Here is a 24454-nt window from a genome sequence, read left to right on the forward strand (position 1 = left end):
GACGTAAAAATATGTTACTTTTTGAGACTCTGTTTTACAATTTAATTTACTCTTGGCGTATCTTTCTTTTTTTTGTCAATTTAGTTTATTTATGTATTAATATTTTAGTACTACTCTATGTTTTGTGCTCTCTCTTTCTCTCTCTTTGTTAAAACTTTAATAAAGCGACTTACACGCTGATTTTACGAGATACCGCGATACGCAAAAAATTCAAATTCATCGCGCGTATACACCGCGGTCCGATTCTGCGTTCTCCCGTTCACGTTGGGCGACGGACGGCGCCACCAAACGGGTTCTCAAGACTCGGCGATGGCCAGTGATGGCCGTGGAATTCGCGACGTGCGTCGGATCGAGCGGCAAGTCTGTTTACCGTGACGTTGTCCCGGGCGAGAATACGTTTCGCGTCCCGGTTTTGCGAGGAATTCGGCTCGCTCGCCGGCGGAAATCGATCGTGCGTGCGTATTTCGAACGTGTCAACGACAACCGCAAAGACGTATTGACAAGACGGTGGCTCGCTACGTTTTTCGTTTTGACAAAACTCGCTCCCGTGGCTGCGAACGCTCTCGCGTGCAGCAGGAACCGCTGCACTCCCCGCCGCGAGCGTACCGCGGGGAGTAAACCGCTTATATAAACGCCGACTTATTATTGTGACTCGTCTCGTTTGATATAATGCCGCGGTGGGAGTGATAAGAGGGTGCGAGGGAGGCATTCGACGAGAGTACGGGGACGACGACTCCACGCCCCCGTCCGGTATCCTTTTTTTTTTCTCCCTCACTGAAGAGACACGCGCGCAGAGAGCGCCCCAGGTGTAGGCAGGTGAGTGTACACGGATAGAGGTACACCAACCGGAAGAACAGGTTAGGGTGCCTGTACCACGAAGGACCACTTACGAATATATTCTCGCGATGTCCATTTTCTTATCTCATTTGCAATTTTATATCCACAGCTTTTTTTTTTTTGCGCTCCTTTTGTCCAATATTTGTGCGAGAGCAATATTTTGCATTTTATTGATCATGCGTGTTTACACTTTTCTTGAGTGTAACACAAAAAAATCACACACTGCGACTAGAGAACTCAAGGAAATATTATTTGTTAATAGAACGAAAAAAAAAACTAGTACGTTATGTTTGCGAATTTCGAAGTCTTGTAAAATTTAGTTATTTATTTATTTTTTTTATTGACAGCCGCACTTCAAATTGATTTCAAGAGACTTCACGTGATGGACACACGAAACAAGGTCTATCTACTTGATAGTCCTTTGCGTTATCAGTTTGGGGAGCAAATTCTTCCAAACAAACATTTCTTTGTTTTAAACCAATTGACGGTAAACAGCCGAAATTTTCACTTTGACTGTGTTGCAAGTTTTCAATAAATGACAAAAAAAAAAAAACAATTTTTATTCAGAGAAACTTTAAGGGACAAAACAAATATAATCCATAAAAAAGTACGACAATATTGCGATAATAGATAGAGAAAATTGCTGCAAAAACAGTCAATGTGTGTTAGTTATTAACGCACATCAATAATTTACTGTTTATTAAAGAGAGACTGTTTTAATTTTATATTCGCGTTTTTGTTAGGATTGCCAATATCATATTTCACGTGGTATTGGCAATCGAAAAATCTTTGTATTAATAAAACAAATGTTTGAAACAACATATCGATGTTTTAACAGCGTTATTTCAATTGCAAAATACATCTACCAATTATTCGCCCTTCGCGTTTATCTTTTTATAATGGATTGGGAACAAAAAAAGAGGGCTAAAAATAGAAAGAAAAGCAAAACAACAAATTTAAAAAACAAATTCGCGAATAAACGCTATCAGTTTTCTCATCAATAAAATTTCTAATTACACGTTATTATAAATTTCGAATTATGCGTAATAAAAGTGATAAACATAAATTACACAGGGGGAAATACATAAACCTCGGCTACGTGTCGTCGTCCATATTGGTGAAATTTTGTGCCTTCGACTGTCTCTAGGTGAGAAATCTGTTGTGATCGGTTAGGGATAAAATATATCGTTTTCTTCAACGATACGAAATTGACCGCGCCTTTTAGCCACCCCATTTCGCACATTCCTTCGGACTATCCGGCGTGTTCCTTTCCCGACCGTTCCCCCGTTTCTTTGGCCCGATCTTATGTTCCCCCACCTAGGCTCACTTTATCGTATTGATTCAAACTTAGGCATTCGCGTTTAGTTCTCTCATTCTGTCGAACTCATCGGCCAACATATCCTCATTGCTTCCTGATCCAGTCTATTTCGACCTAATTTTGCTACAATAGAACCAATCAGTTACTAAAACGGCTGAGAAAAATGATATTTGACGTTATAGCAAAAATTATATATTTTTTTTTGATTTCTTGAAAACAATAAATAATTTAAAGTCGCGACGGAAATTGAATACAAAGAAAAAATGAAAAAAAAGAACGTTTTGCAACAAAAATTTTGTAAAATGATATCTATCTCGATTATCATATGCGATTGAATTGAGAGCTAAATAAGCCGAGAGATAGAGTTTCACAAGCTCTCTTTACATATAGTTAGAAATCTTTTTGGAGAAAAAGAGAAAGATGTGCAAGAGAGAGAGACAATGAAAAATTAATGTAGAAAAAACAAATCGTTGCATGCTTCTGACACTCTGTCCGACGGTATATAACGCACGGTTCGGTTTTTTAAAACCAATTATATTTCGAACACACACATATCGACATTCACTAACTGGGTCGGTTTACGTAAACAGAAACGGTATATCATTACCGGTTGAATAACTCCGAATTGACTTTTTCTTTTTTTGAAAATATATACGCGTGTCTTGCATGCATGTTTCCACATAAAAGAGTTTGCGAAGAGAAGCGTTCACATAGTAAAAAAAAAAAAAAAAAAAAAAAACACAGTATGGAGGGAAAAAGAAAAAGCAAGAGTTTTATACACATTGTTTTGCCATAACGTAAACTTAATTTTTTTAAGAGATATTACCTAAAAACCTGAATTGTGTAAAATCATTAAAAAAATGTTACAATCTAAAAAAATGTTTTCGCAACGCTTTCATTCGGCCCAGTCGATCAGAACTCATAAATCTGAACAAAAGGGTTAAAAATCTTTACGTGTTAATAATGCCGCACCAGATCGCTTCTATGAGATAAAGTAGATCGTGCTTAATTGTTCCTAATTAACTCTCTCTCTCTCTCTCTCTCTTCCTCGTCGGTACATCGTTAAGTTGATGAACAGTCTCATTCTCGCGATCACAATGCGACGACGTGACGTCTCCTACGAGCTGCGAATTAAGAACAGCTTCACTAGTTGCTTCTAGTTCGCGCGCTACAACAATACAATATCTCATGTGATTAAAAACGAGATACACAAACATATACATATATTTATATCTGAAACGGTTAAATCTTACATTAAACATCCATAAATCCGAGTTGAAGAATTTATATATGGGAGAGCTTTTCCGCAAACACGCACCTATTGTGATTTATATCGCGCGAATGCGGCTGTGAAAAAATATGATCAATTCTGAACGGGAGTTTTATCGGGAGCTTTATTTTATTTATCATATTAAAAAAAAAAAAAAAAAAAAAAAAACAATTTCCTGTACGTTGCGTCGTAACGCAAGCGTGTTGCGGAAAAACATGTTTAACATGAGTCAATTAGCTATAGTCTAGCGAGTCTACGTGATTACTCATTCAAGGACTCTTAGCGTATATTCACTGATCTTTCAACGGATGCATAATAAATTTGCTGCGCTTTGAGAGAGGAAAAAAAAAAGAAAACAACACACAGGCCTCTCCCGCGATCGCGAACACAGCTCGTTGCGAAACAACGCTCGCTTACGTTAGGTCGCGATTAAATTCTCGCGAAACGCGAAGTACGGAGTTAATGAACAAGTGCGTTTATCATCATACGTTTGCTTTGCGCAGCGAAAATGGCCGAGGAAGGTGGTGCGGGTGGTTCAGCAAACGGAAGCAGCGGTGAGACGAGTCGTCTGCAGCTTCTGCAGGAGATGCGACAGCAGAACTTCGATACCATAAGATTCGCGTCGTATCGCACCGCTTGCAAACTGAGATTTATTCAGAAGAAAGTGCATCGTAAGTACACCCCGTTTGTGTGATTCAAATCTTCATATTTTTGTCTGATCTCGAAAAAACAAAAAGAAATGTAAATAACCCCCGAGCAAGGATCTCTGTTCCAAATCTAGAGGTAGATAAAACCGCAGCGCTAATTTTCTCACTCGTACACAACTGTGCTAACGTCAATTAGTAGTCGAGTTTTGTTTTGTTTAGAGCAATGAAACCAAAGAACGCGTTGAAGCGTTTCGTTTGTTCTGTTTCACACAAATTAACTCTGTTAATATTATTTAAGACAACACATACGCGCGCGAAACAGTCTAACATAATTTTTAATCATTGTATACGTATTTTGTTTTTTTTTATTATATGTACGCAGTGCACAATGTCGACATATGGAACGTGATCGAGGCATTTCGAGAGAACGGTCTGAACACACTGGAGCCGTCGAGCACGTTGGGAGTGTCCCGGCTCGAAACACTGCTGTCTTCCTTGTTCCACGCGCTGAATAAGAGAGTGCCGGTGTCGCAGCAAGCCAAGGTGGACGCGACCACGGCGTTACTCATGAACTGGCTACTGGCCGCTTATACCAGCGGGTACGTTAACGAAACATCCGGTGATAATCCATCTCGGTGATTTCTTGTCCGATCGAATCGCACGATTTTTTTCCAGGGAAAACAATAAAATATCCGTCTTCTCGGTGAAGGTGGCACTGGCCACGTTGTGCGCGGGAAAGCTCATGGATAAGTTCCGATGTAAGCTGATTGGATTGTTGTCGCTCGACCGATCGTTCGCTTCGCTTGAGTGTCACTTTTATTAACGAAATTTATATTCCACGCAGATATATACTCGCAGATATCGGACAGCAACGGACACATGATACACTGGAGGTTCGCCGATTATTTGAAGGAGGTTCTGGCTTTGACCGCGGCCGTCTACGAATCGCCGTCGTTCGGTTATTCCGACGGTCTCGCCAATTCCATCTTTCCCGCGGTACGTATGCAATGGGTGTGCGAGAGACGGTTCTGATACATTAACGAAGTCGTGTAACTAACGTTGGTGCGTTGTGTGGATGACAGAATTCCAAGGTCACCGTGAACGATTTCCTGGACACGCTCATGTCAGATCCCGGACCCCACTGCTTAATCTGGTTGCCGTTGTATCACAGAATGGCAGCCGTAGAAACAGGTAAAACGCCGGGATTATAAGATCTGATACACATTGTTGTTTGGATTTTTGAGAAAAAATTTTATGCGATTTTTTTAATTGTTGTTTTTTTTTTAGTGGCTCATCCTATTGTATGTGACGCGTGTCACAAAGAGAATTTCACAGGATTTCGATACAGATGTCAAAAATGTCATTCGTATCAGCTGTGTCAGGACTGTTTCTGGCGCGGTAAAGTTTCGGGAACACACAATAACGATCACGAAACGAGAGAGTATAGTAGTTTTGTAGGTCCTATTCGTTATTTGCGTTTTTGTTTTTCTCGAATTTTTCTATTATTATCAACGATTTTAATTTTTGTTCGTTCAGAAATCGCCCAGCAAACAGATCGGCCATTCGCTGCGAAAGAGCTTCAGGTGCGTTCCCGAGAAGGGAAAGAACAGTCTGCCACGATTCCCGGAACAGCCCGAAAAGACGTTAGACCTGTCGCACATAGTGTTAGTATCTTTATCGTGTTCTTGCGATTGTTCGGCGTCTCTCTCTCTCTCTCTCTCTCTCTCTCGGCAGAATTTTACAGTCTAAATAAATTCCACTACGTTCCAGCCCACCGTCACCTTTACCATCTCACAACGGTTTTCCAGATCCAGGATTTATGGCACCCTTTGATTCAGGATCGGTGGACAGCCGTTCGACATTGCGAAGGTAAGTCCGAACGTTATTCGTAGTTTACACAGAGTTTATTTGCCTTTTGCCGTTCGCGTGAAAACGCCATGCTTTACTTATTCCTTTTGTATATCGTCCAGTATGGACAGTTCAAGACTGGACGATGAACATAAATTAATAGCACGATATGCACAAAGGTTGGCACAAGAAGCTAGGACAATGGTAAGTGTTTTTTTGATATCTACATTTTACACGCTTTGCTGTATTTAGTTAATACGCGCAGTATATAATTCGCTTTGATTTAAAAACGCGAATATCTCTATTCTCTCTAATTCGCAGAAGCCGCGAAAGCTAATTGAGTTAGTTTTGCAAAAAAAAGTGCTCACACTTGTTAGCACTAATAATTAATTTTATAACTGCTTCGTTAACAGCCTCGTACCGCGTCGAGAATGTCCCAGGCAGATCAAACAGTAAGTAACACACCGTTTAAACGTATCGCCGGAGGTTTCGCGTTACGGACCGTCTCACGCCAAAACCACGTTTCTGATTGCAGGGCAGAGCACCGTCGGACGCGAACCTGGTGTCGTTGGACGCGTCACGGGCGCAGCGTGAGCTCATATCACAGTTAGAAGCGAAGAACAAGGAAATAATGCGCGAGATAGCAAGGTTAAGGTATACCTGTGTCGTTTATATTCCTTTATATCAAGCCGTAACCTCGATTTCATCCTGTGGTTGACCCATCCTAGGATCACGCATGTTCAGAACGTCTTCTGTTTCGCTTGGTGTAACCTTGGTTGCGCAGCTTGCACGATAAAACAAAAACAAACGATACATATGTCTACGTACTTCTTGACTCTTAACTAATAATTGGAAATGATATTAATCGTGTGTGTTAAAAAAAAAAAACGATACGCGAGAGAGATGACCTCGTTAATATCAATCATTCTTATGTCATTGGCCTCATTCTTATCATGTTTCAACTGTTAGAATCATATACTATTACATTGACCACACTTCACATTGCTTTATAATAGAACGAGAGAATTTAATAAAGTGGAATATATTTTTTTACATACTATAACACATAAGACTGAGATTGTGTGTATGTAACATATGTTCCACTTTATTGCGTTATGCTTGAAAATTTCTGAAGACATTCTTCTCATATCTTTTACAGAAGACAACAAGAGATTGAAGCTGCGGGTCTGGAAAATCCAGCGTTAATGTCGGAATTACGAGCTTTGAGGCAGAGGAAGGACGAGCTGGAAACGCATCTGGCAACGTTGCAAGATTCCAGAAGACAGCTGATGGTACAACTAGAAGGTCTAATGAAAATGTTAAAGGTATTTTGAATATAATGGTCTGGCTCACATATAAGACAGTTTTATATTTCTTATTTCTATAAGAAACTTTTTTTAAAACACTGCTTGAAGTTTGACCGATAAAGAGACTTTCAATATTTCAGAATTTCAATATTGTATAATTCCTAAGCAGAAATCACATCGTTATTGTCGTTTTCATATAGTTTGAAACAATAATTCAGCGTGATTTGTTTGATCTTGCGGTAGAATCACCAAGCGTCGCCGCGTTCAACCCCCAACAGTTCCCCACGAAGTACGAAATCACCGCCCTTGCCACCTGGCGCGATTCCGAGCAGTAGATCGGCACCACCGACACCCGGCGGGCCTTTATCCACGACACCTCAACAGCAACAGCAACAGCAGCAGCAGCAGCAACAGCAGCAGCAACAAGCGTCTCAGCAAATGTCACAGAGTTATCAAAGTCCTATTCCAACAACGACGGTGGCCAACGTGCAAGGCAACGCTATACTTGGCACAATACAGAATCCTATTCCAGATAGCTTGTCGTGCGTTGGCGGCGACGTAAGGTAGGCAAGCATGTAACAGACAAAATATATTATTGATGAAAGCGCGAAGCGCTTTCTACAACGTGTAAAGAATAAAGCAGCGACAGACAGAAAATTTATAAACGAACAACTATAGCACTAATGCATAATTCGTAAAAAAAAATCTATAAATACGCTATATAATCAAAAATCTGTTCATTTCACCTAGAGATGTATTTACAGTCAAATTTTTTGAAAACCCGTTACATTCCATGTACATAAAAATGCATTTTGATAATTGTATGCAAGTGATATTAAATTGTGCACCTAAATATTGAAGCAAGTACAATTAATGATACAATCAAACAAAAATAAGCATTTAATGTAAGGGAATAAGAAAAAAAGAATATATACAATATACATAGAAAAGAAGAATTTAGAAAAATTTACTGTAAAACAAGAGACTGTATTCAAGATAATACGCTTCCAAATTACAATTGATCAAATTAACAAAAAATCAGATTTATATATCATATTACTGTACATGAAATACATATTCCAGTCGTGTGCGTAATTATTTGAAAAATCAATTTCTGTCTATTTATTATAATTGGCATAAAAAGATATATATATATATACATATATATATATACTACGCACTGTATAATAGAGCTTGGAAATGTACGAGTATCCGTTTTACTCGTTGCTCACAAATTCTAACCGAGCAACGGTAAGAAGAAAATGTGATGAAAATTCTCTTTTAATAATAAAAGTCACAAAGTATCTGAAGAAAAAAATCTTACGCGCGGTACAAGATGTATTAAAAAATGAAAATTTTAATTTCACTAATAAAGCAAGTGAACGAAACGAACAAAATGAATAACGAGTGCAATTTGTTATCCGCTTTTTCTTCCGAGCTCTATTGTACACGTGTATTTGACAATTAGTTGAAAAATTCCTAAATCTCCACCTGCATGCTAATACAAAAGATATAATATTTCTAATTAAGCTAGTATTAAGATCAATATGGTACTAGCGCGAAATAAATATGAGGCACAAGGAATACCTCTCTCTAACTTAAATCGTCAGATCTATATCGACTTATATATATATATAGTATTATATATAGTATATTACAGTAGAAGTATTTTGTATATTCATGTGTCATGTCGCTTCTATTCCTATTCTAATGATTTTGTTTTTAAGTTATACTAGGTTCGATAAAGTTTTCTTATATATATATTTCTTATAGATATCTTCTTTTTTAAGTTTGCTATCATTGTTAGTCATGGTAAATATATTATTATGTACAGTACAAAAACAAACTATACCCTATATTAAGAGACATGCGTTGGATAATAATAAGTTTGAAACGCGTATGAGTTACCTTATCCATTCCTCTCCCCCTTCTGTTAAATTTGTGTAAAACATCACTCATTCTTTAAGTATTGTTATTTTGTATTTATCACGCTAATAATTTATCACGTTGCGTTATATACAAACATACCGTGTTGCAAAATAATGTAACAGTTATAAACAATGGCAGATATTATTCAAACAGATCACAAAGAATTTTGCGATACGTTCTTATAACTTTGCCATATTGATGTATTTTCGTTTGAATACATTGTATATCGTTACATTATATATATTGTAGGATATATCAGTAAATATATATATATTGCAGCATATATTCCGATATCGTGCATGTGTGTATTGTTACGAAAATTGATGATTTGCTAAATTTTAATTTTGAAACTTCGTAGATGCTTGTATTGTCTTGATTGCGAGTAACTATAGTGAATCTGAATGTATGAGAGAATTTATACAAGTGGAATGACGATAATGCTTGTGCAATAAAAAAAAAAAAGTTGCATGCTGCGATTTCTGTTAAAAACAAAAAAAGAAACAAACAAAACTTTTTTATTTGGAAATTGCTTCGCGCCAAGAAAATAGAGATTTTCGATGTCAGGTCTGCGTTCAGGACAAACAGCTTACCAGGAAGCGGTTCCAGCAGTGCCAATAATAGTCTGGGCCGATCTTTAAGAAACGACTTACTGGTAGCTGCCGACAGCGTCACTAATGCTATGTCGACACTTGTGAGGGAACTAAATTCAGGTATGTTGAAACAACAATGTGCTATAAAATCGATTAGTTGTCTGAACTACAATATTCATCAATTGGACGTAGACGATGTAAAGATCAAGCTTGAAAATATCTTTTATTACACATTATATGTTAGAGAAAGAAAAATATTAAATACTATAAATTAAATAAGAAAGTTCACGAGATATTTTCAGTTTCAAATTAATCCGAAATTTTTACTTTGATTTGTCAAATCTAACACTTACTTGTGTGTATAGATACACATATACAAAAAACTCTTTCACATCATTGACGTAAAAATCGTCTTGCACAACTACGTCCAATTATGCTCACACATACACACACACACACACAGTCTTATATAGTACAACTAATTATAATATCGTTCGATCTAGTTTTCTTTATAGTACGTTAAATTTATTACACATATAGTTCGGTATATTCATACATCACACAGAGAGAAATGTATTACTATCTCAGGTGGAAGGTAATTCTTGTGTAAGAGGCAATACAAATTTGTTGCCTCGTGAGATATACAGATCGATTTTGAACACCGCAAGCTTAGCTACGTATCTATTTAGTATCTTTATCGCCGTGTTTTTTAGCTGGCATTTAGCATGTTAGTGATACAGATTTTATGATGAGCAGTTTCATCAGCGGAGCTGTAAATATATATACATACTATATATAGTTTTAGAATCTTAACCCGGAATACACAAACTCTTCTCGCACACAGTATGTATACTACATATTTTTATAATGTTTTTCAACTCGACTTTCAAAGCTGTAAAAATCCAGGACGTTTTTTTTATTTTCCTCTTAACCGTCTACACTTTGCCTGTCATTTAATATATATATATATACATATATATATCATCTGTGACATCTATATACCGTCGAGATATTTTTCTCGGTCATCGCATCGATTGAATGTAAACAGGCATGCCACATTTATATTATATTTCATTTTATATCGTCAAACTCACACACATATAGCATGAGAACATGCTACTCTATCTGTTCTTAGTCTCGATATTCATATAAACAATTTGTAGATCACATCCATACTGATGTATAACATCCGTTATAACGTTGAGACATTTCGTGTTGAACATATCGAAGACGATAAAAATTCGGACGCGCTTGACGATAAAATTTTTGATATACTTGTGTATTTGTTATTCCGGAGAATCCCCCCCCACGTAAGTATAACAAGCACTTGTTGCAAAGAGATACCCGAACAACGATCTTGATAAGAATCATCTATTTCACTTTTTTCACAACTTTCGTTAACAACTCGTCACAACTTTTGATAATGAAAATGATTGTTATTGAATACGTAAGAGATTTTATAAAAATATTTTGTATACATATATTAGGGCTTCACATCCGAGATCGAGTCCGGTCCGGAAATTTCAAATGCGCATTATTCTCAACACAGTAATTTAAATTTTACATTTACATTTATGTATATCATACAAGCACAATCGTTTCCGGACACAAGTCATATGTATATAAATCTTTCTCTTCACGTTTTGTCAGTGGAGCTAAGTTCCAAAGTTCCGAACAATCATAGCATATTTGCCTGTTACCATTTCTACACTTGATTTTATTTTCTTTCTATAGACCATAGAGTTAGTTGATACATTAGCTTAGTGATAGCACACGAATTACACTTACACGCAGAACCACAAATGGCAGTATCAACAATTCGATATCGCAATTCCGAAAAATGAGCGGATTACTTCAGTTGTACAAAATTTGTTTCAAAACTGACATCATTGACAATAGTTTAATCGGTATTTCAATCGCAAGAAAAAATTGGGATTTATAAATTACTTTTTTTTTAATCTAAATTTTGTTTAATGATATATCATAAGAGATAAAAAAAAAAAAAAAAAAAATGAGAGAATTTTAATTGTAATAAGAGATTTTATGATATATTTCAAAGATACGTGTGTATAAAGTATATACTTTTTTCGAATCTAATTTGGCTGACAAAACAGACTTCTGATATATATACAGTATATACAAATGACACTTTAGACGTGTTTTTTGTGGAATGTGTGTAATGCACCCCCCTGTGAATGTGTCCTGGTGGCTTGCAGACTCAGACCAGGAGGATCATTCTCACAACTCTGGGCTAATAAACATCAGAAAGCCGCTAGGTAAGTATCTTTACATCAACTTTGAATTTTTCATTATTTTTGGTTTTAGTCTTTTTTTTGCTCTTTTTAGATATTTGCAATTCTCGCTCTCTTCTATATATATAATCGAAAGAAACTATTTAAGATCTTCCAAATAATTGTCGACGAATTTTATACATGGCGATGTTTTAATTTAATTTTGTTTCTCGTTGACTTTTTTTATTTCGCAAATTAAACTGTACATATGTTAATTATACATATACATACATATACACACGTATATATATATATTTAGAAACATCTTCGCTTTCGCATTTCTTTCATCATCGTCATCATCATCGTCATCATCGTCATCATCATTAGAGAGCATCAGGCATCATCATGTATACTTCTGACGATAGTATATATTATACGATAAAGTCGCCTTATACAAAAAATTTTGTATATTCCAGTAACTTAAACGACCAATAGACTGTATTTTATAATCGAGTTTTATATATTCACCTCCGTACTTGTATAAATTTTATGTAAAAAAACTAATACATATAAATTTTCTTATTGCGAGCTCTTTGAAGATGTCGAAAGACCTTCTCGGAAGTAAAATCAAGTTTATCTCGAATAAAAACACGCTCTCTACCCTTAATCTTTTGTCGTTCCGAATCGAAAAGACATGAAAACGAAAACTCTTTGTTCGTGAATTTTTGAGAGATCAAGTCGCAGGTGAATTTTTGAAACCAAGTTTGCGTGTACTTTTGTAGACTTTGAAGCTGGTGAAGATGGGGACGACAGCAGCGGCGGCGGAAATTCCTGGCGAGAAGAGCTGCAACGACGGTATCAGCAAGAGAACGACTTTCTGGCGGAACTGCGAGCTCGGAACGCCAACATACCGCAAACGCCGTCGGCTACCCTGTCCAGCGAGCAGGAGCAGGAAAGAGGCGAGCGAGAGGAAGCGGACGGAGAGAAGGAAGACGAGAACGAGTCCAACTGGGCGGAAGCGGTGAAGAGATGGGTCAATCGATAAACCGACGTAATATAAAAAAATTGTATCGCGCGTTATTAGAATATCGAAGACACGTTTAAACAGTCGAAAAAAAAAACCAATGCACAAGTGAACGATCGACAAGCCCCGTCGGGATTATAATTACGTACGCACGCCGTATACTTTCGATATATTGTTACACAAAATGTAATCCTCTCGTTAGAGAATTGAATGTTGTAAGTCTCTGGACAATTCAATATATACCATGCATTTATATGCGAGAGATGGTACTTGCAATCAAAAAAAATATGACACAAAGTTCGAACAAAAATCGTTACAAAAAGATTTTGTTTTTCTCACGATAATCAAGCGATCGTCGATCGATTCTTTCAAAAACGACATTGTGCGAGCGAGCGTATACATATATATATCATGGTTTTTTGCTACTTTATACGTATTCTGCGACGTGTGAACAAAACTTTTAGAGTTTGTTGAACATACATCTCTCCTCCGTACGTATATATAAGAAACTATACATAGATAGAGAACTCGAAACGAACATAAACATATATATTTGCGTTTTTTATTATCTATATATATATTTCTTATTTACTGTTATCACAATTGTTACATTTGTAATTAATACCAAGCGATGTAAACGCAATACACACGGATAAGCTCCGTCTACTTCCATCTCGTATATATTCCATTTCGGCTTATACTTCCGCAATCATGATCAACAACACGCATCTCTCTGTACATATTTGACAATCGGATTATTTCCGATTACACATACGCTGATTCGAGGGGGGGAAAGGAGGAGGATTCCATTCTTTCGCAATATAAAAATACATTAACATATAAGTACACATTCATGTTTGTATACCGTAAAATAATTCACAAGTCACGCGCGGTGAGAAAAATTTTGCAGTTTTGCATTTTACACAAAACCAAAATCTGAAAAATTAGTAAGTAGCCTTGTAACTTTAATAACAGAGAGCCCAAAGATAAATCGCAGTTAAATCATGTTTTCTAATGTATATCACAAGTTTATACATATATATATATACATAGGTGTAGAGATTTAGTTAAAAACGGAGAACCAAAGAATGTTTTTTGTACATTCGTACCACTTCGAAATGCATCGCGTGCTATTTAAACGAAAAAAAAAAAAAAAAGAGTAATATATATATATATATGTAAACGAACATAAAAAAGTATCGACGTACGTAGATGACGCTTTGAATAATGATTTTTTACCGCTTTTACAGTTTACGAAAGAAAGAGAGAGAGAGAATATAGAAAGAAAACTAGTCCTGCGAGTATAACGCGCATATATATATATATATAAAATATATATATATACAATAATTGATTTTCCAGAGTTTTTCTAGAGTGTAAGAAAGTCACACATTCCGATTAGTTAGAAAACAACAAACTGTTATATCGATAAGAACCAACGCGTTTTGTAATATTCAAATACGACATGCTGGTGTATCCTGTGTATATATATTACATATACAGTTTCGAAATTTCCTTTGTCTACATACAAGTGTGATGTAGCTTCCACATGATATAAAAAATACATGAATAAAAACTTTATAGATACAGATCGAAATATGTGTTGCTTGATTTCTCAACCGAAATTAAATGCAATTTAGTCTTGTCTCTCCTAACGCGGGATAATTAACATCTTAAAAACTTTTATCTTTCATCTCATCTATTATTTTATCTTTTTATCTACATCCAGTTGCACTCGTGCGGTTCTACACTTGTTCTTACCCGTTCTTCGCAGAGCGAAAACTGTACACATGGTGGTCGAGCACTGTGTGCGTCCGTGTTTCTCGTTAAAGAGCATCCATTAATTTAAAAAAAAAAAAACAATGCACAGATCACAATTTATTGGTTTGGATGATAAACCGTGCGACACAAAGTGTCCCATGTGTGATTGCACGTATGTTCTTCCGACAAAAGAAAAGGATTTTCTCACGCACTTGTTCAAGATGCACCGTCTTGTTATAGGAGATGTTTGGAAAATAGCCAGTTTAAAGAGGTGTGTATATAAACAATCAATTTCTCATTTTCTCGTTATATTTGTTATCATATGCGTACTGTAGTCTACTCACACACTCACACACATAAAAAACAACATTCTTTCTAAAAAGAAAAACCCCAATGTGTAATAACAACCTCAATATAAATTGTTTTTCAGTTACGTGCATTATTGGAATGTAAAATTTAAGGAAGCGCCACTGACAAATTATTGCACCACAATGTTAATGGATTGCACACCGGATGGCCAGCCAAGTAAAAGTGAACATTATTACTTACTGTCGGATTGTTTGTCGGAAGATAAGATCTTGCGAGAAGAGATACACCTAGCTAAACTAGTACGTATGTGCACACATCTCTTAACGAAGAGAGAACATACTTGAGAAGTAACAATTTATTCAATTCAGGAATGGGCATTAGCGCAACAAGAAGTTGAACGTACCGATACCAGTTTCAAACGTGGCTGTATGTTTTGTCGCATGGAATTTCACGGATCGCGCGCCACATACATAAACCATCTTTATCAGAAGCACAATCTCTATCTCGGCAAACCGGAAAATTTAGTATTCGTCGACGAGCTGTTGGATAAAATTCAGAACAATATTGAAAGGTATATCACATCATTTCGAGCAAATTTGTACAGTGTTTTTGTGAAATATTATATACAAACACAATACAACAATGCTTATATATATTTTTGTAGTTTAATATGTATTTACTGTGAAAAGATATTTAAAGATCGCACGGTATTGAAGGAGCACATGAGGAAAAAATTTCACAAATACATAAATCCCGATAACAAGATGTATGACAAATATTATATAATTAATTATCTGGAACCAGGAAGAACTTGGAAACAAAAGGTGTAATGTTGTACTAGAGCTTATGAACTTTTTCATAACAAAAAAGGACTTTTATTATTATTTTGAAATGTGATAATGCAATTTTCTACATAGAGTTGTTTGGAAGAGAGTTCAGATCTAGGAGGTTACAATAGCGAGAACGAAGATAGAGAAACTTCGTGGTCCGATTGGAATGACGAATCTGTTGGAATAATATGTTTATTTTGCGAATACAATAATGAAGAGTTCACTTGTATCCTGGGACACATGAAAGACGCGCACAGTTTCGATTTTGAAGCAACGGTCAAGGATTTGACCTTTTATCAAAAGGTTGGATGTGTGTCATGTGTCTTTTTCTACTTATATCAAAAGATAATTGCATCGATTGTTCGATTGATATTATAATTGTTACACAGGTAAAAGTGGTTAATTATATAAAAAGGCAAATTCAATTGAGACGATGTATTTTCTGTGAAACAGAAACAGACAATGTATTGGAGCACATGGCAAATCAACAGCATTGTAAGCTTCCGGAAAAAAGAGTTTGGGACCAACCAGAGTCAGTATCACAAAAATTCTATTTATTATAATTATATTATTATAATTAATTACATATTATTTTACTAGAGAATTGCATTGAATTCTTTTGTTTATTGCAGATATTATTTTCCTGTGTCTGAAAATGACTCATTTTTATACAATCTTGACGCAACTAGTAACAGCGATGAAGAAAGTGATTGCGAGAATCTTACTGAAGCAATGTAAGTAATTGAAAGAAAAACATTGTTTTAATATTAAATAACAATTGTAAACAAGTAACATATATTTCAGGTGTAATTTATAACAATGATATCATTATCTCAGTCTTTTGTAAAAAATACTGTAACATGCTAAGAATAGTATAATTAACAGTGATAGAGGATGATTGCAGAAAACGCGGAGCAACAAAATGTATAATACATGTATCTCTTGTAAAAACAATTTTAAGTTTTACAAACTAGACTTGTTTATAAAAAATATATAAAAAACATATATATAAATTTCTTCTAACATTTATTACGATCTTTACATATACACACAATGTATATCACTTTTTTATCCTAGAAAAAAGTTGCTTACCACGTACTTTAGAAACAGCTCTGTTCGCTGACGACTTTTCATCCGTTGGCAAACATTTTTCATGCAGAGCTTTGTACAACATTTCAGCATCATTTGTATTCCCAAGAATTTCTTTTAGTTCTTCCTAATTTATACACACAAGATTATACACAATTGCAAGTTATATATTAAAAATATTATTTATATTTTTATTACTTACTTGTTTAAGTTTGATAAGATGGTCCAATGATTGTCCTTTGTTCAATAAAATACGCAAATTCTTTGAATGTACACCTGGCAATTTGGCCACAAAATCCTGAATGTGAGAATTATATTTTTCTACCATTATCTGCTTGTCTTCCGAATCTTCATCCGCTCCAATTTTAGCAGCTATAGTTGAATCGGGTTGATCTCGTCCTTGCTATATAAGCAATACAAATCAAATTTGTTATCGATTGAATTCATCATCTTGAATAATATTTTTATTACCTTTAATTCTTCAAATAACTGTGCTGTCGCCTGTGGACTAGGAGACCATACGAGTCTCAGTTTAGGAAAATGAAGTGTCAACAACTGCAGCTTTCCTGTTATTTCTGTATTCTTGAGATCTTTGCTGACGTAGTAATGTCCCTGTAACAACAGAGAGAATTGCACACATAAAAAGAGAATCGTGCGCTTTCGTGTGCGCGCAAATGTTAGTTTTACAAAATCGCCTACCTGAAAACAAAACGGTTTGTTCTGATCAAATTCTATGAGGAGCATCGGCTTGGCGTAGTGTCTCGTCATAGCAACTGCCTGATTGTATAATCTTCCAGAAAGCAAAGAACCGATCAAATCGGATATGCTTTTTCTCTCAACGCATATTTCCGGCGTTAAAATATAATCACCGATCTGCAGTGACATTGAATCGCGTGAGGAATCGCGTGTCAAGAAGTATATGAGCATGTGGTATATAAAAAATGTTGATATAAAACTTTGAATATTTCTTTCACTTACCACTAACGTCACCGGTTCGATCTTTATGCCGCGCGTGTACAACATGGCGGGCAACTCGCTTCTAAATTCTCTCATATCAACAATAACTTTCGAAATTACTTTAGGTGCCAATTGCATTCCACCTTTGCGCGTGTTCTCTTGATCCGTGTTATCTGACTGAACCCCGAGAGCTGGACAATCCTCGGACTTTCCATCTTGATCTTCTGGCACAACCATGGTCTAGAAAATTTTTTATACGATACAATCGAAATAACGCGTTCTATTTATATTTGTAAGCACAAAAAAAAAAAACGCTTTGAATACTTACAGTCTTCGTGTTAATCAAAGAATGAAATGCTTCTTTCTCCCGTCGCAAGGAAGTGAGATATTCTTGTTCCTCGACGGATCCTCCGTAAATTAAAAAGAATACTTTCAGATCTAAGGACGGATTGATATTCTGATACACTTCCAGCTGTCTCACGGTCCCGATATCGGCTACGTACAGAATAATATTATTCGGCGTATGTTCGGTCAACGTTCGTAGCAACGCCATTGGATCTCCTCCCTTTTTTATAGCTTGTATGATGACTACGGGTGCGGATGTTGCGTGACTGCTCATATCCAAATCTGCCATCTTCAAAAATCACGAAAAGAAGTTTAGAGAAAAGAAGTTTAGAAACAAAACTATTATTTTCTATTTATTACAAAAGTGTTACGACATTTAATTTACTTGAGAACATTCTTCGAACAAAGTTTGATGTTTTATATCTTCCGTAGAAGTAGTCGGAGTCTCCTCATCGGTGCTTTCACCACACTTCTGCGACAAGGTGAGTACATAAGTGTCGTGATCACTTGGACTTTCCTCATCCGTGTTGCTTTCAGATGTCGATTGTTGTTGGTCGACCGTACTCTTTGTTCCGCTATTGCCACTTGGTTTTGGTTCCTTATTGTGAGACAATTTCTTTAGAGCCTCGTAAAGTAAGTATTTATTCGCGCCCATGGTTAAATAATTCTTTAACTGACGACATATATTATTATCATGCACTAAGACAAGAACTTTATCGACATTTTTATTGTCTCTCTTCTTACGTTTCTGCTCCTGAATCTCGAGCAATACTTCTGACAAGGCCAGCCACTTCGGATTCGGTTCTGGCTTGAGTTCGTTCTTGTCTGTGTAAACTCTGCTTTTAGCGTATTTGAACAAATTCTCGACTTCGTCCATCATTATCCAGCCGCTGGCCTTCACCGCGTATTCCATAGTTCGCAAACGATTCAACATCGCGTAAAATGAAACGGAGTCTTCGTAAGTTAAGGATATAATGAGAGACCTCAGGGTTTTTAAATCGGAAAACAGCTGTTTAGTCGTTGTGCTTAGTTGATGCCAGATCGGATCCAGTTGCAAATGCAACTGTTTGTGAAATTTCTTCGCTATTGCGTTCTCCACGGTTAATTCGTCCAATTCCAGATACTTATTGATCCTTTTCAATTCCTTCACAACGTAATTCATAATGTCGAGCAAGGCTGTTTGAATATTTTCCATCTTTGGCGTTATCTTCACATGCAGTTCTATAACATCGGGCTTATGCTTGGATAAACAATTGTTGATTATCGTGTGAAAGCGTGGCCATAAATACAATTTTTTTACAAATAGAGCTTTCATGACTCGTTCCACTTGCGAATAACCGACTGTGAAGGCCAACGAGGAGTTTGTAAATGCCTTGATAAATCCGGTCTTGTTGCTCTGTCTGTACAAACGTAGAGCAAACGCCTCTTGATATGCATTGAGAATATTGTGAGCTCTGTACACGAGAATACCAGTTACTAGATTCAGCGGAACTCTATTTTTTAACAGATCTACCACCAATATACGACCCGATATAAATAGCACTCCGCCTTCCAAATACATCGCTTCCCTGTTTGTTTGGATAATTAATTATTAAAATGTGTACACGTATATTAATTAAAATATCTTTCGGTATACCTGTCGTTAGAAGAACATTCAGCATTGACCACACGTGGCAATGTGTTTGTTCCGTAACTACTAAGCAGATCGATGAAGTAACGCTCATCATAATTGGTAGTTCCCAGGACTATAACCAGATTGCCCGGATCCGAATAAGCTTTTATCACATTTGCGAAAACAGTTTCAATGCCAAGGCCTCTGTAAATAAATTTTTTGTCATAACTTTAAAATAAAGTCTTTACACGACAGACATCAAAGACAGAAAAAATGGAGAACAATATATTTACTTGGCAGTGATAACCAGTCCATCCTCTTGAAGGATTTCAAGAAATATTTGATTTTCGTATTCCAACATGACGATTTGCGCAACTATGTTAACTTTCTTGACGGCTTTGTTAAAAACAGATTTAAATTACTGCGTGTCCGCACGATCGGATCACAAACATGCGAGTTAAAAACGCGGCACCTAAAATATTAGAATAAGACACTGTCACGATATTTTATACACACGTGAAACAATCGCGAACGTTCGCGGAGTAAGCGTTAACATCGTTCCTTTACGTACATCTTTCTATTATTGCAATTTACGATAAGTATCAATTGTTTAAATACTCTGCTACACCATGTTGAAAATACCTATGGCCAAGCATTGTTTGGCACCATTGATTGTTTATTTCCATACACATGTTCCTACGTCGATGATTGTTGGCAACAATGACGCACTGTCATTGTGGGGTGACGATGTTGCGTGACACAAGGTGTAAAATCCCACGCTGAGTTTCCGTTACTTTTTACTTAACATGTGCTCAATTGTGTTATAATTTGCACAATGTAAACAGTGACAACTGAAGTAAATGTTATTTATTATTTCGCGTGTCCGCAATAATTGTCTACACTGCCAAACATGAGCGTTTCCGCAAATCTCAAGAAACACAGCGTTCACTGTCAACCAGGTGTGTGTAAACCTTTCGTTTCATCTTATCGTAAATTGCAAACGATGACAGTTAAAAATAACGTGACAAAATTACATTTTTGATCGAGCGGTCGATCTGATATAATTTTTTAGATCTTAATATTTGTTTAATTCTTGAGAATTGATTCACGTGATATTGTATATTTAAGTTTTTAAGTATTTCATTGGTGCATGTCTCTCTCTCTTGTTTTTTAAAGATGTTCATATAATGGGTTGTGTCGAGCGAACGCAGGGAGACGGAATGGAAAATGTGACGGTAGACAAAGTTGAGACTAACAGCAGCACGACTAATAAGCAGACACGAAGTCGTTTGGGTGACACACTTATTTACCATCCTACGAATCTGAAGCAATTGGGGTCAACTGCTCCGGTCACTCCCACCGGTACAATAGTAAAGTTAGTGCCAAAGAATATTAGTAGCGCAAAGCAGGAAAAGCGTATTTTGCATTCCTTAAAGTTAAAAGAACCGAAGTTCGTACCGTACGAACCGTACAAGGCAGCTGTTAATCCGATAGTGCCACTGAAAAAAAAGAATAAAAAATTGCCTAGGAAGGAGTCAAATGTGAATTCTACAGTTGCTCAAATTGCCGCGATGAAGATTCAGGATTCGGATGCGAGAGCGAAGGATTGTGCCGAAGAAAGTCGAGAGAAATCGTGGGAGAACGAATGGAAGAGCGAGAAAGAGGCGTACGAGGCTGAAATTCGCAAACTGAAGGAGGAAAATAGTCAACTGGAAACCCAGTTGAAATTTCAAGCACAGGTAACGGAGATGGAGAACTATATCAATGAAGTTTTAAGAATCAGCAAGTAAAATCTTAGCCATTTACGTAATATATATTTGCGTTATAGGTCAATGGAGAGTTAAAGAATTTGTTGGTTGCTGCAGTGGGAGAAGATTTGGAAACAAGAGTCGATCTGTTGACTAAAGACAATCTGCAACTTGCACGAGCTCTCTTGAACTCTGCCCAGTCTCTGTCCACGCATCAAGAACAAATGGAATGGTTGGCAGGCCAGTGCGAAGTTTGGAGAAGTAAATTTCTAGCTAGTAGGTAATTGACAATTATATGTTCACTCAACACACACGGAATTATTACGGTCTTTGGTTCTCACAAATTTTAGTATCTCGTTTTATTTAAACTGTTGTACTTGTATTAAAATCAAGCTTACATTCACAGCTTAATGGTGGAAGATCTGGCGAGATGGAAAGCTGCCCTTTGCCAGAGAGCGACAGAACTGCAGGAAGCCATAAAACGACTGTTAGAAGAACACAACGTCATTCGCGATACATCGCTCAAAACATATAAGTAAGTTTTTATACTATATTGTTGTATATTGCGTGCATTTTCGTACAAATAACATTCGATTTTTTCTACAGAATGCTCACAATCTTGCGAGAAAAATTTGACGCTGTAGGAACAACGTCCGGCAAGAAGCATGAATTAGCCGGCGCTAATATTTTAGATCTTACTCAGGGATGTTGTCAACTCGCAGAAATTCTCAAAGTCAGTCTGCTCAGTGGTATTCCCGATTCGGAATTGCAAAAAGAGATCAACACAATTGGTTTGGATATGAAAACTCTTGCCGAGAATAACGCAGAAAAAGTAAGAGTAATCTTAAACACTTTAGAAGAGACCATGTGCCAACAATGAGATGTTTTTACTATAAAAAGTGTGGAATATGAATTTATAATTTAAATTACAGTTGTTGATGAATCAAAAACTTCCCATGACCGGAAGAGAGGATGTCGCTTGTACCGCGGTGATGGGAGCGGCAGTTGCAGTCGGCGGACAAATGTTCCTTCCACGATGCGATACTAACAATGTCACATGTTGCCCACATTGCAGTGGGGAAATTAAACAAATTTGAAAATAAACCCCTCCTCCTCCCCTTTTATATCTTCCATTCTCATTGCACTTTTGATACTAAATATATTAGATATTTCTTTAAAACACATCTGATTTAAATACCTTCTGTGTTTCTTTTCCACTTAAGCATCTATTTATGAGAAATTTGAATTTGTTCTCTTACGCGCACGCATTTTAGTTTTATACTGGTACACAGCCGCGCGCTATACAATCAGTGACCTCTCCGTAGTCGCGTGACCGAGGTTAGTGACCTTGGCGTAGTCACGTGACCGTAGTGTAGTATAATACCAGATAGAAGCCTAAGAGCGGCCACGTCCATAAGAGAATGTGTAATCACTTTTCCGCCCCGTAAACTAGCGAATGTCCACGGGTGATACACATTGGAACTACGCAGCCAGTCATGTCGGTGCGTTATGTCCACAGCGTGCGGTTCTATTCTGTGCTATGTGCACGAGTTTAAATGGTCACTTTCTTTAAATGTGTGAGTATATTCGAGAGCGTGAATTTGATTTTTTTTGAAATTTAAATTGACCGATCTCGCGATGAGAAGATGAGAAAGGAAAACAGAAAAGGATAAGAAAAACCATTGCAACTTTTCGTACAACATAAATGTGATATACTAGAAAAGATGTGATAGTCAAGAAAAGAATCTTATTTTAGCGAGCAGCATCAGAATTCGTAGAGTGTACTCAGGTACCATCTCCTTTATCATCATTTGCTGCTATTTGCTTTTATTTTTATACAAACGCTACATATATACATATAGTTACATTACAAAGTAAAAAAAATAGAATAAGTACATTATTTAAAATTGATTCGACGGTACACAAATATATGTGTGTCTGAAAAGTTGCATTTTCAAAAAATATATCTTTTACTGGTGTATTACAATTTATCAGAGTGTGTTACAATTTTTGAGTTTTACAATTTTACAAGTTTTTTTTACATATATATCGATAATTTTACAATAAAGTATATACATAATAAATACGAACCACACATGGCAATATTTCTGGCAAAATTACACTTATTGTATGCTATACTTCATCGCACATTAAATTCTCGATATAAATTTCATTTCCTGATGTTTTACAATTCGAATTCTTATTATTGAAGTCTTATATATAGTTTTTACATACAATAAATGTAACCTTACCTTACATAAACGAAATTTAATCTTACATTTACATGCATATGCAGTGATTCATATTAATCAGTGCATTTGCANTTTTCCTAATTTTTAAACCTGCTATATCCTACCCTAAACATCTATCTTAAACATTACTAGCCTTGTTAATCAGGATTAAGGCTGCATGGCACATGCCTTGATCCTAATCTTACATGTTTATTCCTACCTATATCCGCGGTCTAGTGCATTTTTTTCTACCTACTCGATTACAAAAATTTCCTACCTACCCGGTCTAACATATTTTCTACAAGCGTTTGTAGATCCCTACCTACATTGTTTTAGAAAGATTTAAAACCTATCAATATCGTAGATCCCTACCTACATATTTTTAGAAAGTTTTTAAAACCTATCAATATTTTACGCGAGGGAGACGATTGTTTTAAAAATACTAAGTAGTATTTTAGATATATTTTAGTTTCCCGTTCCGAGTTTTTATATTTTATGATTTAGAGAGTATATACCCACCCGATAAAAGCGTACCATATGTAAATAGATGAGATAGAATAAAAGAAAAGAA

At 36.3% G+C, this 24454-nt stretch overlaps 4 protein-coding genes across 6 annotated transcripts; 3 read left to right on the forward strand and 1 right to left on the reverse strand.

Moving 5' to 3' along the window:
• The first annotated feature begins 313 nt into the window (after positions 1-313).
• On the forward strand, positions 314-14185 carry LOC109853807 (dystrobrevin beta-like). Its single transcript, XM_020426259.1, is given in 18 exon segments — positions 314-816; positions 3929-4096; positions 4455-4671; positions 4748-4830; positions 4917-5068; positions 5155-5263; positions 5360-5526; positions 5609-5736; positions 5843-5941; positions 6043-6124; positions 6334-6372; positions 6456-6574; positions 7080-7245; positions 7471-7790; positions 9721-9869; positions 11908-11930; positions 11932-12022; positions 12760-14185. Coding segments are annotated over 17 exon segments (2370 nt in total). The 5' UTR covers positions 314-816; positions 3929-3933; the 3' UTR covers positions 13023-14185.
• Positions 14186-14773: 588 nt separating this feature from the next.
• LOC109853825 (zinc finger protein 277) lies at positions 14774-16892 on the forward strand. The gene is made up of 8 exons (XM_020426315.1): positions 14774-15033; positions 15193-15370; positions 15440-15642; positions 15736-15895; positions 15989-16204; positions 16291-16433; positions 16534-16635; positions 16706-16892. Exons 1-8 carry the CDS (start codon positions 14864-14866, stop codon positions 16716-16718), a joined length of 1185 nt encoding a protein of 394 aa, XP_020281904.1. The 5' UTR covers positions 14774-14863; the 3' UTR covers positions 16719-16892.
• An 18-nt stretch (positions 16893-16910) lies between these two features.
• Positions 16911-20557, reverse strand: LOC109853824 (DNA repair endonuclease XPF). Of its 2 annotated transcripts, XM_020426314.1 has the most exons (10): positions 20476-20557; positions 20198-20376; positions 19929-20108; positions 18678-19860; positions 18276-18581; positions 17969-18187; positions 17690-17863; positions 17462-17602; positions 17193-17393; positions 16911-17117 (listed from the first exon to the last, which is right to left on the reverse strand). In XM_020426314.1, exons 2-10 carry the CDS (start codon positions 20263-20265, stop codon positions 16962-16964), a joined length of 2628 nt encoding a protein of 875 aa, XP_020281903.1. In that variant the 5' UTR covers positions 20266-20376; positions 20476-20557; the 3' UTR covers positions 16911-16961. The 2 variants fall into 2 exon arrangements, with proteins under 2 accessions (XP_020281903.1, XP_020281902.1); XM_020426313.1 differs by having other exon boundaries at positions 20198-20538.
• An 81-nt stretch (positions 20558-20638) lies between these two features.
• LOC109853817 (golgin-45) lies at positions 20639-22821 on the forward strand. 2 transcript variants are annotated; one of them, XM_020426291.1, is made up of 7 exons: positions 20639-20863; positions 21081-21279; positions 21433-21643; positions 21733-21932; positions 22059-22187; positions 22259-22484; positions 22585-22821. In XM_020426291.1, exons 1-7 carry the CDS (start codon positions 20815-20817, stop codon positions 22747-22749), a joined length of 1179 nt encoding a protein of 392 aa, XP_020281880.1. In that variant the 5' UTR covers positions 20639-20814; the 3' UTR covers positions 22750-22821. The 2 variants fall into 2 exon arrangements, with proteins under 2 accessions (XP_020281880.1, XP_020281878.1); XM_020426289.1 differs by having other exon boundaries at positions 21081-21643.
• Positions 22822-24454: the final 1633 nt, after the last annotated feature.

The sequence above is a fragment of the Pseudomyrmex gracilis genome, unplaced genomic scaffold, assembly GCF_002006095.1.
Source record: "Pseudomyrmex gracilis isolate BER0280 unplaced genomic scaffold, ASM200609v1 scaffold_55, whole genome shotgun sequence".
Taxonomy (NCBI): domain Eukaryota; kingdom Metazoa; phylum Arthropoda; class Insecta; order Hymenoptera; family Formicidae; genus Pseudomyrmex; species Pseudomyrmex gracilis.

What these genes read in the sequence shown, in the direction of transcription:
- LOC109853817 (XM_020426289.1), top strand. Translation starts at nt 20,815, where the DNA reads ATGAGCGTTTCCGCAAATCTCAAGAAACACAGCGTTCACTGTCAACCA. An exon ending in AGTTGAAATTTCAAGCACAG is followed by an intron (nt 21,644 to 21,732) that starts GTAACGGAGATG and finishes TTTGCGTTATAG; the next exon opens with GTCAATGGAGAGTTAAAGAA. An exon ending in CCGAGAATAACGCAGAAAAA is followed by an intron (nt 22,485 to 22,584) that starts GTAAGAGTAATC and finishes TTTAAATTACAG; the next exon opens with TTGTTGATGAATCAAAAACT.
- LOC109853825 (XM_020426315.1), top strand. Translation starts at nt 14,864, where the DNA reads ATGCACAGATCACAATTTATTGGTTTGGATGATAAACCGTGCGACACA. An exon ending in ATTTGACCTTTTATCAAAAG is followed by an intron (nt 16,205 to 16,290) that starts GTTGGATGTGTG and finishes ATTGTTACACAG; the next exon opens with GTAAAAGTGGTTAATTATAT. An exon ending in AGAGTTTGGGACCAACCAGA is followed by an intron (nt 16,434 to 16,533) that starts GTCAGTATCACA and finishes TGTTTATTGCAG; the next exon opens with ATATTATTTTCCTGTGTCTG.
- LOC109853824 (XM_020426314.1), bottom strand. Translation starts at nt 20,265, where the DNA reads ATGTTGGAATACGAAAATCAAATATTTCTTGAAATCCTTCAAGAGGAT. An exon ending in ACAAACCGTTTTGTTTTCAG is followed by an intron (nt 17,603 to 17,689) that starts GTAGGCGATTTT and finishes CTGTTGTTACAG; the next exon opens with GGACATTACTACGTCAGCAA. An exon ending in AGTTATTTGAAGAATTAAAG is followed by an intron (nt 17,394 to 17,461) that starts GTAATAAAAATA and finishes TTGCTTATATAG; the next exon opens with CAAGGACGAGATCAACCCGA.